This window comes from Eleutherodactylus coqui, chromosome 10, assembly GCF_035609145.1.
Source record: "Eleutherodactylus coqui strain aEleCoq1 chromosome 10, aEleCoq1.hap1, whole genome shotgun sequence".
Classification (NCBI taxonomy): Eukaryota; Metazoa; Chordata; class Amphibia; order Anura; family Eleutherodactylidae; genus Eleutherodactylus; species Eleutherodactylus coqui.
In genome coordinates this window covers 69,216,554-69,232,426 of record NC_089846.1, presented here as the reverse complement: position 1 = coordinate 69,232,426, position 15,873 = coordinate 69,216,554, and the positions used below count along the sequence as shown (strand labels likewise).

General features: G+C 47.9%; 1 protein-coding gene across 7 annotated transcripts in view; it reads left to right on the top strand.

Moving 5' to 3' along the window:
• The window catches only part of LOC136580581 (G2/mitotic-specific cyclin-B3-like), a 150,283-nt gene that overhangs the window by 53,733 nt on the left and 80,677 nt on the right, over positions 1-15,873 (top strand). For all 7 annotated transcript variants that reach the window (XM_066581244.1, XM_066581239.1, XM_066581238.1 and 4 more), the window contains exons 5-6: positions 13,063-13,174; positions 13,257-13,361. In XM_066581244.1, coding sequence (XP_066437341.1) covers positions 13,063-13,174; positions 13,257-13,361 — 217 coding nt within the window. The remainder of the gene's footprint in view (positions 1-13,062; positions 13,175-13,256; positions 13,362-15,873) is intronic.

Here is a 15,873-nt window from a genome sequence, read left to right as displayed (position 1 = left end):
GTGTTTTAACTGGCTGCCTATTAACCCCTTAGTGACCAAGCCTGTTTGCGCCTTAATGACCAGACCAAATTTAGCAAATCTGACATGTGTCACTTTAACATAGAATATTTACGTAAAAAGGTTTTGTATATCCAAGTGATTCTGAGATTGTTTTTTCACCACATGTTGTACTTCATTTAGGTTTACCACCTAAAGTACTCTGCTAGAAATTGTGTATATTTTTTAAAAGCGCCAAAATTGGGAACGTTTTTAAAAAATTGTCTTTTTTTTTTCACATTTTCAATTGTAATATATCTAACAAACCGGACCTAATAAAGGGGGTACAAGTTGAGGGGCACTTGGGGAACAGTGACCACAATATAATCAACTTCCAGCTGTCATTCAATAGAAAGCCTTATCAGGGAGCGACAAACTAAACTTTAGTAAAGCAAAATTTGATCAGCTTAGAACTACTATCGGTAACATTAATTGGGACAACTTCCTGAAAAATATCAGTACAGAGGACAAATGGGAAAAGTTTAAAAGGATCCTAATCACCTCATGTGAGCAGTTCATTCCCTTTAAAAAATAAAAACTGCAAGTAAAAGAAAACCAATATGACTTGACAAGACGGTAAGAGAAGCAATAAACGAAAAAAAAAAGAAAGCGTTCAAACTACTAAAGCAAGAAGGCAGCTAAGAAGCGCTAAAATCATACAGGGAAAAACAAAATATGTAAAGATAAGATCAAAACTGCCAAGGAGGAAGCAGAAAGACTGATCGCCAAAGAGAGCAAAAACAACCCGAAACTATTTTTCAACTATATTAACAGCAAAAGGATTGGCACCGAGAGCACTGTCCCTTAAACAAATAATGCAGGAGAAATCATTGATGATGATGCAGGGAAGGCAAATCTATTAAATAGTTTCTTTTCAAGCGTATTCACAAACAAAAAGGAAATGCCACACAAGATGCAGGGGAATAAAATGAACCTCTCACAAAATATCTCATACCTAATGCAGGAGGAAGTGCGGAATCGGTTAAAGAAGATTAAAATCGATAAATCGGCAGCAGGCCCAGATGGAATACACCCAAGGGTACTAAGGGAACTCAGTGATGTGATAGCTAGGCCGCTATATCTAATATTTGTGGATACTATCAAGACTGGGGTTGTACCATTGGAGTGGCGCATTGCCAACGTGGTTCCAATTTACAAAAAGGGGACCAAAAGTGAGCCTACAGGCCGGTAAGTCTCACTTCAGTAACGGGGAAAAATATTCGAAGGGTTTCTGAGAGACGCCACTGAAGAGTACCTCAAGGAGAGCAACAGAATAACTCCTCGCCAGCATGGGTTCATGAAGGGTCGATCATGTCAGACCAATCTGATCAGCTTCTACGATGAAGTAAGCTCTAGGCTGGACCTGGGGGAGTGTATTGATCTCGTATATCTGGACTTGGGCCTCATTCTGTTCAAAATATTTATCAACTACCTGATAGAGGGGCTGCACGGTAAAAAATGTTAGATAAGCTGGGGGCTTGGGCAGAAAAAATGTCATATGAAGTTCAATGTTGAAAAATGTAAGGTTATGCACATGGGCAGGAGAAACGGATGTCACCAATATACACTAAATGGGGTACTGCTAGGGAGAAGTGATATGGAAAAAGACCTGGGGGTACTAGTGGATTGTAGACTAAACTGGAGTAACCAATGCCAGTTAGCTGCTGCAAAAGCTAATAAATAGAGATGAGCGAGCACCAAAATGCTCGGGTGCTCGTTACTCGAGACAAACTTTTCGCGATGCTCGAGGGTTCGTTTCGAGTAACGAACCCCATTGAAGTCAATGGGCGACCCGAGCATTTTTGTATATCGCCGATGCTCGCTAAGGTTTTCATTTGTGAAAATCTGGGCAATTCAAGAAAGTGATGGGAACGACACAGCAACGGATAGGGCAGGCGAGGGGCTACATGTTGGGCTGCATCTCAAGTTCACAGGTCCCACTATTAAGCCACAATAGCGGCAAGAGTGGGCCCCCCCCAACAACTTTTACTTCTGAAAAGCCCTCATTAGCAATGGCTACCTTAGCTAAGCACCACACTACCTCCAACAAAGCACAATCACTGCCTGCATGACACTCCGCTGCCACTTCTCCTGGGTTACATGCTGCCCAACCCCCCTCCCCCCTGCACGACGCAGTGTCTACAGCGCACACCAAACTGTCCCTGCGCAGCCTTCAGCTGCACTCATGCCACACCACCCTCATGTCTATTTATAAGTGCGTCTGCCATGAGGAGGAACCGCAGGCACATACTGCAGAGGGTTGGCACGGCTAGGCAGCAACCCTCTTTAAAAGGGGCGGGGCGATACTCCACAATGCTGTACAGAAGCAATGAGAAATCCAATCCTGTGCCACCTCCATCTGGAGCTGGACACGTGGGCATAGCAATGGGGAACCTATGTGCCACACACTATTCATTCTGTCAAGGTGTCTGCATGCCCCAGTCAGACCGCGGTTTTTTATAAATAGTCACAGGCAGGTACAACTCCGCAATGGGAATTCCGTGTGCACCCACAGCATGGGTGGCTCCCTGGAACCCACCGGCTGTACATAAATGTATCCCATTGCAGTGCCCATCACAGCTGAGGTAACGTCCGATTAAATGCAGGTGGGCTTCGGCCCACACTGCATGCCCCAGTCAGACTGGGGTTCTTTAGAAGTGGACACAGATGCATTTACAACTCCGTGTGGACCCACAGCATGGGTGGCTCCCTGGAACCCACCGGCGGTACATAAAAATATCCCATTGCAGTGCCCAACACAGCTGATGTAACGTCAGCTGTAATGCAGGTGGGCTAAAAATTTATTTGATTACACTGTAGGCGAGGGCCCCCAAAAATTGGTGTACCAACAGTACTAATGTACCTCAGAAAAATTGCCCATGCCCAACCAAGAGGGCAGGTGAAACCCATTAATCGCTTTGGTTAATGTGGCTTAATTGGTAACTAGGCCAGGAGGCAGCCCAGTTAAAATAAAAATTGGTTGAGGTGAAAGTTTCAACGCTTTAATGAGCATTGAAACGTATAAAAATTGTTTAGAAAAATTATGACTGAGCCTTGTGGGCCTAAGAAAAATTGCACGTTCGGCGTGATTATGTGAGGTTTCAGGAGGAGGAGCAGGAGGAGGAATATTATACACAGATTGATTGAAGCGAAAAGGTCCCCGTTTTTGATGGGGATACAGAACGATGCTTCCATCCGCGGGTGCAGCTTACGTATTGCTTAGGTATCGCTGCTGTCCGCTGGTGGAGAAGAGAAGTCTGGGGAAATCCAGGCTTTGTTCATCTTGATGAGTGTTAGCCTGTCGGCACTGTCAGTTGACAGGCGGGTACGCTTATCTGTGATGATTCCCCCAGCCGCACTAAACACCCTCTCTGACAAGACGCTAGCCGCAGGACAAGCAAGCACCTCCAGGGCATACAGCGCGAGTTCAGGCCACGTGTCCAGCTTCGACACCCAGTAGTTGTAGGGGGCAGAGGCGTCACGGAGGACGGTCGTGCGATCGGCTACGTACTCCCTCACCATCCTTTTACAGTGCTCCCGCCGACTCAGCCGTGACTGGGGAGCCATAAAGCAGTTAAGGGCCTTAAAGAGTGCTGCCCTGCCTGTGCTGTACATGCTGCCTGATCTCCGCGCCACCCCTGCTACCTGGCCCTCGAAACTGCGCCTTCGGCCACTAGCGCTGTCGTATGGGAATTTTACCATCAGTTTGTCCGCAAGGGTCCTGTGGTATAGCAACACTCTCGAACCCCTTTCCTCTTCGGGTATGAGAGTGGAAAGGTTCTCCTTATACCGTGGGTCGAGCAGTGTGTACACCCAGTAATCCGTAGTGGCCAGAATGCGTGTAACGCGAGGGTCACGAGAAAGGCATCCTAACATGAAGTCAGCCATGTGTGCCAGGGTACCTGTACGCAACACATGGCTGTCCTCACTAGGAAGATCACTTTCAGGATCCTCCTCCTCCTCCTCAGGCCATACACGCTGAAAGGATGACAGGCCAGCAGCATGTGTACCCTCCCCAGTGGGCCAAGCTGTCTCTTCCCCCTTCTCCTCATCTTCCTCCTCCTCACCGCACGGAGATATAGACAGGAGGGTGCTCTGACTATCCAGCGACATACTGTCTTCCCCCACCTCCGTTTCCGAGCGCAAAGCGTCTGCCTTTATGCTTTGCAGGGAACTTCTCAAGAGGCATAGCAGAGGAATGGTGACGCTAATGATTGCAGCATCGCCGCTCACCACCTGGGTAGACTCCTCAAACTTTCCAAGGACCTGGCAGATGTCTGCCAACCAGGCCCACTCTTCTGAAAATAATTGAGGAGGCTGACTCCCACTGCGCCGCCCATGTTGGAGTTGGTATTCCACTATAGCTCTACGCTGCTCATAGAGCCTGGCCAACATGTGAAGCGTAGAGTTCCACCGTGTGGGCATGTCGCACAGCAGTCGGTGCACTGGCAGATGAAACCGATGTTGCAGGGTGGCAGCGTCCGTGTGGGACTTGCGGAAATGTGCGCAGAGCCGGCGCACCTTTCCGAGCAGGTCTGACAAGCGTGGGTAGCTTTTCAGAAAGCGCTGAACCACCAAATTAAAGACGTGGGCCAGGCATGGCACGTGCGTGAGGCTGCCGAGCTGCAGAGCCGCCACCAGGTTACGGCTGTTGTCACACACGACCATGCCCGGTTGCAGGCTCAGCGGCGCAAGCCAGCGGTCGGTCTGCTCTGTCAGACCCTGCAGCAGTTCGTGTGCCGTGTGCCTCTTATCTCCTAAGCTGAGTAGTTTCAGCACGGCCTGCTGACGCTTGCCCACCGTTGTGCTGCCACGCCGCGCGACACCGACTGCTGGCGACGTGCTGCTGCTGACACATCTTGATTGCGAGACAGAGGTTGCGTAGGAGGAGGGTGGTTTAGTGGAGGAAGCATACACCCCCGCAGATACCACCACCGAGCTGTGGCCCGCAATTCTGGGGGTGGGTAGGACGTGAGCGGTCCCAGGCTCTGACTCTGTCCCAGCCTCCACTAAATTCACCCAATGTGCCGTCAGGGAGATGTAGTGGCCCTGCCCGCCTGTGCTTGTCCACGTGTCCGTTGTTAAGTGGACTTTGGCAGTAACCGCATTGGTGAGGGCGCGTACAATGTTGCGGGAGACGTGGTCATGCAGGGCTGGGACGGCACATCAGGAAAAATAGTAGCGACTGGGAACTAAGTAGAGCGGGGCCGCCGCCGCCATCATACTTTTGAAAGACTCCGTTTCCACAACCCTATACGGCAGCATCTCCAGGCTGATAAATTTGGCTATGTGCACGTTTAACGCTTGAGCGTGCGGGTGCGTGGCGGCGTACTTGCGCTTGCGCTCAAACACTTGCGCTAGCGACGGCTGGACGGTGCGCTGAGAGACATTGCTGGATGGGGCCGAGGACAGCGGAGGTGAGGGTGTGGGTTCAGGCCAGGAGACGGTAGTGCCTGTGTCTTCAGAGCGGGGTTGGATCTCAGTGGCAGGTTGGGGCACAGGGGGAGAGGCAGCGGTGCAAACCGGAGGCGGTGAACGGCCTTCGTCCCACCTTGTGGGGTGCTTGGCCATCATATGTCTGCGCATGCTGGTGGTGGTGAGCAGGTGGTGGTGGCTCCCCGGCTGATCTTGGGGTGAGAAAGGTTGCACAACACTGTTCGTCGGTCGTCTGCACTCTCAGTGAAAAACTGCCAGACCTTTGAGCACCTTGGCCTCTGCAGGGTGGCATGGCGCGAGGGGGCGCTTTGGGAAACAGTTGGTGGATTATTCGGTCTGGCCCTGCCTTTACCCCTGGACACCGCACTGCCTCTTGCAACCTGCCCTGCTGCTGCCCTTGCCTTCCCCTCTGAAGACCTGTCCTCAGTAGGCGTAGCAAACCAGGTGGGGTCAGTCACCTCATTGTCCTGCTGCTCTTCCTCTGAATCCTCGGTGCGCTCCTCCCTCGGACTTACTGCCCTTACTACTACCTCACTGATAGACAACTGTGTCTCATCGTCATCGGCCTCCTCACCCACTGAAAGTTCTTGAGACAGTTGCCGGAAGTCCCCAGCCTCATGCCCCAGACCCCGGGAACTTTCCAATGGTTGGGCATCAGTCATGATAAACTCCTCTGGTGGGAGAGGAACCACTGCTGCCCAATCTGAGCAGGGGCCCGAGAACAGTTCCTGGGAGTCTGCCCGCTCCTCAGAATGTCTAATTTTCATGGAGGAAGGAGGAGCAGCAGCCAGAGGATTCTGAGTTGCAGCAGTGGACGGCGCAGAACTCTGGGTGGACGATAGGTTGCTGGAAGCACTTTCTGCCATCCACGACAGGACCTGCTCACACTGCTCATTTTCTAATAAAGGTCTACCGCGTGGACCCATTAAATGTGTGATGAATGTGGGGATGCCAGAAACGTGCCTCTCTCCTAATCCCGCAGCAGTCGGCTGCGATACACCTGGATCAGGAGCTCGGCCTGTGCCCATACCCGGACTTTGGCCTCCGCGTCCTCGGCCGCGCCCACGTCCTCTAGGCCTACCCCTACCCCTCAGCATGCTGTATTACCAGTAATGCAGAAACTGAACGCTGTAATTAAATATGCCGCTTATTGGCCTGTGGTTGGAGGCTGAGTTCGCTTACGGAACGCCAGGAAATAATTTGGCGCAAGCCTGCTGTAACACTTAGCTGGCTGCGTATGATTTTGTAGAACTACTACACCCAGCACACACAGACCCAGAACACTGAGCACAGTGACCGGCAGGCCAAATAGATTTTTTTGCCCGATATTTTTTAGAAAAGGCCCACTGCCTATATTCACTCAATAATATATGTCTTCTGTCCCTGCCTCCACACTTCTGTCCCTGGAGTATTACTGCAGGGCGCAATGCTCTGCACGGCCGATATACCAAAAAAAAAAAAAATGTGCAACACTGCAAAAAGCAGCCTCCACAGTACTGCACACGGTTAGATGTGGCCCTAAGAAGGACCATTGGGGTTCTTGAAGCCTACAATAACACCTAACGCTCTCCCTATAGCAGCTCCAACACAATACCACTTTCCCTCAGCTATGTCACAACGCATCTGTGGCGAGCCGCGGGAGGGGCCGATTTATATACTCGGGTGACACCTGATCTCGCCAGCCACTCGTTGCAGGGGGGTGGTATAGGGCTTGAACATCGCAGGGGGAAGTTGTAATGTCTTCCCTGTCTTTCAATTGGCCAGAAAAGCGCGCTAACGTCTCAGAGATGAAAGTGAAAGTAACCCGAACATCGCGTGGTACTCGTTACGAGTAACGAGGATCTCGAACACGCTAATACTCAAACCAGTATCAAGCTCGGACGAGTACGTTCGCTCATCTCTACCAATAAAGTCTTTGGGGTGCGTTAAAAGAGGTATAGGGGCAAGGGACGAGAACATTATCCTCCCAGTATATAAGGCACTTCTCAGGCCTCACAAGAAATACTGCGCACAGTTCTGGTCACCGGTGCTCAGGAAAGATGTTAGTGCTGGAGGGGGCTCAAAAAAGGGCAGGTGAACTAATACATGCAATGAAGGGACTAGAATAGCCAGAGAGGCTATCCAAATTGGGATTATTTACTCTAGAAAAAGACAGCTAAGGGGTGATCAAATAACTACGATATATACATGAGGGGACGATACAGGGATCTCTCCCATGATCTGTTTATACCCAGTACTGCGACGGTAACAAGAGGGCATCCGCTACGTCTAGAGGAAAGCAGGTTTTCTCACCAACACAGAAAAGGGTTCTCTACTGTAAGAGGAGTTTAGACTGTGGAACTCTCAGCCTGCGGATGTGGTGATGGCAAAATCCATAGAGGAGTTTAAAAGGGGACTTGATTTCTTTCTGTAGCGGAAGGATATTACAGGATATAAATCTTAGGTCAATTGTTAATCCGGGTATACAGGCATGTAGGAACTATTAAGGCTTGATCCAGGGATTAGTCTGATTGCCATTAGGGAGTCGGCAAGGAATTTCCCCCCAAAAGGGCTGATTGGCTCCTGCCGCTTGTTTTTTTTTTTTTGTTTTTTTTTTTGTTTTTTGCCTTCCTCTGGATCAACAACACAGGAGGATAACAGGCTGGACTAGATGGCCACTGTCTTCATTCGGCCTTACATACTGTGTTACTATGTTAAATATGTGCGAACATACGGTTCAAATTTTGGATGAGATAAATATTTCTATCTATTTCATTTTTGGCCGCACATTTTGAAAAGCTTTTCGTTTTTTTTTTTTACCATTTAGGAGACGTACAAATTTAACATTGATTATCAACATCTTGAGAAACACTGTTTTCCTACACCAAGCCAACATTGCACGGCTCAGGCGTCAGAATGATAGATACCTCCACAAATGACCCCATTTTAAAAACTACACTCCTAAATGTATTCACTGAGGGGGGGGGGGGGAGGGGAGGGGGGGCAAGAGTATTTTGACCCCACAGTTTTTTGTTTCAGGAGTTAATGCAATTTAGAGGAGAAAAATCAAATTTCCGATTTCTACATATGTCATTTTAAAGGCAGGATGAGGATTTTCACTCCAAAATAGATACCCCTGTTTGTCCCGTGCTCAGAAACATACCCATTGTGGTCCTAATATGTCCGTCTGCACAGAGGGGCCCAAACCAAAAGGAGCAGCCAGTGCCTTTCAAAATAGAGATTTTGCTTGAAGGTGTTTTAGGCCCCATTGCCCACTTGTAGAGCCCTTGAGTGGCCAAAACTATATAGAACCCCCACAAATGACACAACAAATTCATCCAGGGGTGTACTGCTTATTGTGACCCCACAGTTTTTGAATGAATCTAAGCAAAGCAGAAGGAAAAAGTTATGATTTTCATTTTTTTGGCAATTTGTCATTTTAAAAATATTTTTTTGTACAGCACACATCAATGAAGACTTTCATCCCAAAATGGATCCCCCTGTTTGTCCCGTGTTCAGAAACATACATATTGTGGCCCTAAACTTCTGTTTGGATGCACAACGTGGCCCAAACTGAATGGAGCAGCCGGTGGCTTTCAGAACAGACATTTTGCTTGAAGGGGATTTAGGCCCCATTGCTCACTTGTAGAGCCCTTGAGTGGTCAAAACGATATAGAACCCCCACAAATGACCCCTTTTTGAAAACTAGACCCCTTAACGAATTCATCTATGGGGTGTACTTCTTATTTTGACCCCACAGTATTTGAATGAATTTAGGCAAAGCAGAATGAATAAATTACAAATTTCATTTTTTTGGCAATTGTGTCATTTTAAAAACATTTTTTTTTTGTACAGCCCACATATGAATGAAAACTTGCACCCCAAAATGGATCCCCCTGTTTGTCCTGTGTTCAGAAACATACCCATTTTGGCCTTAATTTTATGTTTGTATGCACAACAGGGCCAAAAATCAAAAGCAACAGCCTATGGCGTTCTGAACAGACATTTTGCTTGAAGGTGTTTTAGGCCCCATTGCCCACTTGTAGAGCCTGTGAGCGGCCAAAACGATGGAGAAACCCCACAAATGATTCCATTTTGAAAACTAGATCCTTTAATAAATTTATCTAGGGGGATACTGCTTACTTTGATCCCACAGTTTTTGAATGACTCTAAGCAAAGCAGAGGGAAATAATTACGATTTTCATTTTTGTGGGCAATTGTGTCAAATTAAAAACCTTTATTTTTGTACAGCACACACATAAACGAAGACTTGCACCCCAAAATGGATCCCTTTTTTGTCCCGTGTTCAGAAATATACTCGTTGTCATCCTAATCTGTTTACAAGACACATGGCTTGGCTTGTAATAGAGGGAACACCCGTTGGATTTCAGGACACAACTGACTAAATTCCAGGCCCAATTGCCCACTTGTAGACCCCTTGAGCGACCACAACGATGGAGAACCCCCACAAATGACCCCATTTTGAAAACTAGACCGCTTAACAAATTCATCTAGGGGTGTACTGTGTATTTTGATCCTTGATAAAGGATCTTGATAAAGACCCGAGCACAGGGTCGATACGTGGCTGCTTGCTTTCTCATGGCTATTTAATAAAGAAGACTTCAAATGAATGCTGCCTAGTTCCTCCTCTCTACATTGCTGATCAACAGTGGACCCAGGGAGTCGGGACCCTAACTGGGCTATTGCATTGTACCTTGCACCAGCGGTGTGGCTGAACCCTTGGAGTGCTGCTGTTTCTTTTTTTTTTTTTTTTTTTCTTTTTTTCTTCCTGTGTACTTTGATCCCACAGTTTTTGAATGAATCTTTGCAAAGCTGAAGGAAAATAAATACAATTTTCTTTTTTTGGGCTATTGCGTCAATTTAAAAACAGTTCTTTTTGTACAGTACACACATGAATGAAAACCTTCTCCCCAAAATGGATCCCCCCGTTTGTCCGGTCTTCAGCAGCATACCCATTGTGGCCCCAATCTACTTACAGGACACATGGAGGAAATGCCTGTTGGATTTCAGGGCACAACTGAATAAATTCCAGGCCCCATTGCCCACTTGTATGGGAAAAAAATTGACTTCCTAAAAATAATCCCCCCGCCATCCCAATTTTTTGGCATTTCCTAAATATTAGATAAAACGCAGTTTACATTACTACTTTTGTCTGAAGACTGGTTCTTACGGAGGCTGGTTGGAATGGGCACATAGGGCAAGAAAACAGTGTATCTTTCAGCGGCGGGGGTGAGGTGTAAAAAGTGGCGCTCTGTGAGGCTTTGTAATCGTGCGGCGGTCTCACACAGAGGGCATTCAACAAGTTGCTCCTGGAACTGCAGGAAGGCGAGCGTTCACGGGGCTTCTTGTAAATTACGTATGACAGGTAGCGGTCTGAGTAAGGCCGGGCTCACACACCCGTATGTGGAATCCGCTTGTGGAGGCCCGCAGCGGGTCCCAGCTGTGTGCCCTGCCGTGGCGCTGCGTACGTATGGCCGCTTAATGTACTGCGCATAACTGCGTACTCACACAGGCGGTCATGCGCAGTACACCGTTTTTTGTTTATATATGTACCCGCAGCCTGTACACAATGTATTTGCATATGGGCTGCGGTTATATCTGCAGTAATAACAGATGAAATATAACCTGCTGTGTTCTGTTTTCTGCGAGTGGATTACGTAAATCCTACCTGCTAATTGGGGGGAATTGTGTAATCCACTGCATGTGATTGATCCATGGATTACCGCTATTTAAGCACATGCAGAACCCATAATTCCTCTCCGGTCATGTGTGACCGGCCTAATGTTATATCTCTACTTTATCACGTGACCGGGGACCGCTCAACGAGACCACCGGTCACTGCTCCAAGCATTGCTCCGTTGGTCAGCGAGAGCAAGGAGATTTAAAATTTCCTGGGCTCCCCGGCTGCTGCGAATGTGGCCGACATTTTGCCGGCGGGCGCATGCCCATAAGCCGGAAGGGTCCATGGAGGATAATCGCATCTGGATTCAAATGCAGAAGCCTCCGAGAAGATGTTTCATCTCCTCTCACCGATCGCACCGGTGAGGGGAGATAAAACTTCAACTTTTTAAAGAACTTTTATGTGATCGCCATTATGCATTGGATAATGGCGATCACGTGACCAGTAATCGCATACCCGCGGCCCCCCGTGACATCTCCAGGCTCTTGGCTACCTTCGGTAGCTAGGAGCAGGGAGATTTTTAATTTCCTGAGCAATCCTTCACTTTTGCACATGTGTCCACCATCATGCTGACGGGCGCATGCGCCGAAGCTGGGGTAAGGTCTGCGGATCAAGATCCCATCAGGGGACAAATCCGGGGACCTTGGGTATGTAATTTTATCTCCCCTTTACAGATAAGATCCATAAGGGGAGATAAAACTTCAACTTTTTAACTTTATATGATCACCGTTATCCGATGCATGCAGCGGTCCCCAGTCATATCTCCCTGCACTCGACTATCTGTGACAGCCAGATGCAGGGAGATGTTGAATTTTCCGGGCTCACTGGCCTTCTGCGCATGCGCAGCAGCCATCAGTGGATCCTGAAAGCGGGGGAGGACTTGGAGGACGGGGGTGAGTATTTTCACCTTCCCTCATGGATCCGATCCATGAGGGGAGGTGAAACTTTACTTTTTAAAAACTTTTCTTCACTTTTCCGCGATTGCCGTTATCCATTGGACAAAAGCGAACTGACATTTCCTGCTTTCGGCTACCTACAGGAGCCAGAAGATTATAAAGGATAGGCAGCACCAGGGAATCCAAGAAGTAGATCAGCATAAATCAGAAGAATTCTATACTTTTATTGCAAGAAACATCTAATGTGTCCTTAAATGATGTTTCGACCTACAAACCGTGGTCTTTGTCAAGCGGGGAGCAGTGTTGGGGACGGGGGTGAGTATTCTCAGCTGCCCCCATGGATCCCATCCATGAGGGCAGCTGAATCTTTAACTTTTTAAAACATTTTTAACTTTTATGCTCCAGGCACATCCCTAATAAGAAAAGGATCATGGCAGTCCTGGGAATGTGCAGGAGCCCCCAGGGTGCCATGACACTCAGACACCACCCCTGCAATCTTATTGTGGGATGGCAGGGTGAGGTTGCATTTAGGACATGGACTGAGGAATCCAAATATTTAAAAAAAAAATTTCCCCCTTGGCAAGTGCCCCGAGGGCCGTGTCCTTATGTTCTGAACTCTGCACTGAATGCTCTACAAGCATTCCCTTCTCACTGGACGCTAGTGCTTTGACCACTTCTGGTGGAAAGTATTGTAACTGACTTGCATATGCGAGGAAACATTTATGCTTCAGCCAATATTGTAGGTAAAACTAAGTGTATTGTAAGGCAGTGGTGTCTCCACCACCCCTTGTCAATCAAGTGTAACATCAGCTATTGTCACGGAGTGCTGCAAACTGCCAACTTAACAGACTATTATTGGGCTCTTATGCAACCGGAGGTGATGCAAGGAAAAAGGTGCCCAGAAGAACCAGGGGGCGCATGTCCTATGTTATACCCTTAATGCAAGAACCTCGATGGAAATATGTCCACTTATGTTTACCTGTTAGCTTAATGTTGTTCTTTTCTGCACTAAAGGACACAGAGAAAGGTTCCTGTCTCAAATATAACTTTCGAGGTGGTAAAAGAAGAAAAAGTAAGCAGTGAAGAAATTAAGCCTAAACCAAAGCAGGATCGTTGCCTGGAAAAGGTAGTCTTCCTGCTGTGGGCAGTAAAGGTGCCGCACTACCTGCTACTGACCTTACGTAATATATATACTGCCTTGTCCACAGCGCTTGCCACCAGATGTGGAGGACATTGATCAGGACTCTGTAGAGGACCCATTCAGCAGCTCGGAGTATGCTATGGACATCTTTACTTACATGCGTAAAAGAGAGGTATGTTTAAGGGGGATTCTGTCGACTAGTATAAGTGGTCCGTCATGCCGATATATATATATATATATATATATATATATCTGTCTGTCTGACTCGCCGACTGTCTGACTCGCCGACTGTCTGACTCGCCGACTGTCTGACTCGCCGACTGTCTGACTCGCCGACTGTCCGACTCGCCGACTGTCCGACTCGCCGACTGTCCGACTCGCCGACTGTCCGACTCGCCGACTGTCCGACTCGCCGACTGTCCGACTCGCCGATTCAATTCTAGCGCAAAAGAATTGGCGTCGAAATTTTACGTACGGAATGTAATTTTTTTCACTTTCCGGTGTCATAGAAACGGGAAATTTGGCACAAGCATTGATTATGTCATACATAGGAAAAGCTAATGGGTCCCAACTCGATTATTCAATTCTAAGCGCAAAAGAATTGGTGTCCAAATTTTACGTATGTAATCTAATTCTCTCACTTCCTGATGTCATTTTATATAAAGGAAACGTTGCATGGTTGCCTCCCCGTGGTGTTCCCTGGGTAACGCAGAGAACTATGCAAAATGGTGAACATATTTTTTTTTCCTCAGTATCTCTAAAGTAACCACGACTTCATAAGCTTTTCCGTGTGAACACTAGATGAACACCAATACCAGATTAACTCGGGCGAAGCCGGGTATATCAGCTAGTATTTTTTTATAAATACACACGAGTGTGTATAGATGCATGTCTCACATATGTTATAAATAAAGAATACACATAGCGATGAAAATGGAGATATATTATTTACACTACACATGTATATGTGTGTGTATATGAAGATTTAGCAGAACTTGAGAGCTATGTGTGTATGACTGTACATACGAGGGTAGCTATCAATCACTGATAGCTCTGCCCACTGGACTCAAAATGTGTACTGATATAAGTGAATATAATACAAGTTCTACTGAATCTCCCTCATAAAACTATATATCAGTCCACTTGGTTGCTCCTGCTCTATAACTTGTTGGCAGGACGTACAGCGTGTTCCAGCCAAGTAACTCCATTTTTAAGCTTTGTTTTTGGTTTACATCTATAAATTAAGTGCAACCCCCTCCCTCCTTTGCCCCTCACACAGCCAATATGGCTGCACCTCTTGCTACATTACTAGCAATCCTCTCTTCTCTGTAGAAGAGGAAACAAGTAATAGAATGGGCAGAAATGGATGCAGATTTTGCCTTGGATCCCCTCCCTCTGTACCGCTGCCCAAACTGATCCCCCCCCCCCCCCCCCCCATTAATGCCCTGTGGACTAAAGGCATCACACACTACAGCTTTACACATAAAATTGATATTTTGTTCACCTTTTTATTCTTTTTCTTCCCCCTATAAAGCTGGGCTGAAGGATTTTTCAAAGATGGCGCCGCTGGGTAGTTTCCATGATGCACTGCTGCCTCTCTCTCCTCAGCGTGCGCGCTCCCGATGATACCGGTCACATGACTGGAGGACCGGCGTCATAATGGAGACGCACGCTTCCCTGATTTGAATGGAGCCGGCAGTCGGCCGGCTCCATTCAAAGCAATGAGAGGGCAGGAAGAGCAGTGCGATCTCCTGCTACTGTTGTGACAGCTGTAGTAGGAGATTCCTTCATCTCCCCGGCATGTCCCCTCATCACTGGACACTGTGACAGCAGTGTCCCAGTGTCCTGTAATGAGGGGACATGATGAGGAGATGAAGGAATCTCCTGCTACAGCTGTCACAGCAATAGCAGGAGATCGTGATCTCTAGCAGTACTTTCAATAGCAGAGGATCGCGATCCTCTGCTATCGAAAGTGAAAGTAGCACCAGACATGCCCTACACACACACACACACACACACACACACACGCACACACACCCCTTTACGGTGCCCACACACAGTGCACCCCCCATAATAACCCCCACCACACACATGCCCCCCCACTCCCGCAAGAAGTCTGTGACAGCACCCCCACTCCCGCAAGAAGTCTGTGACAGCACCCCCACTCCCGCAAGAAGTCTGTGACAGCACCCAACAGCAAAAAGTCTATGTTAAAGCACCCCCACCCCAACAAAAGTCTGTGACAGCACCCAAGAGCGACAAGTCTGTGACAGCACCCAAGAGCGACAAGTCTATGTGACAGCACCCAAGAGCGACAAGTCTATGTGACAGCACCCAAGAGCGACAAGTCTATGTGACAGCACCCAAGAGCGACAAGTCTATGTGACAGCACCCAGCACAGCAACAAGTCTATGTGACAGCAAACAGCACAGCAACAAGTCTATGTGACAGCACCCCCACCCCACAAGAAGTCTGTGACAGCACCCAACAGCGACAAGTCTGTGAGACGGCAAACGGCTCAGCGACAAGTCGTCTGTCACCCCCCCTTCCCCCTGCCAAGTGACAGGCCGCTCGACAAGGAACAAGGAAAGACTAGAAGCAATGGGATGAAACTGAAAGGGAGAAGACACAAATTAGGTATTAGACAGTGAGGGGGATCAATGAATGGAACAGGTTAGCACTGG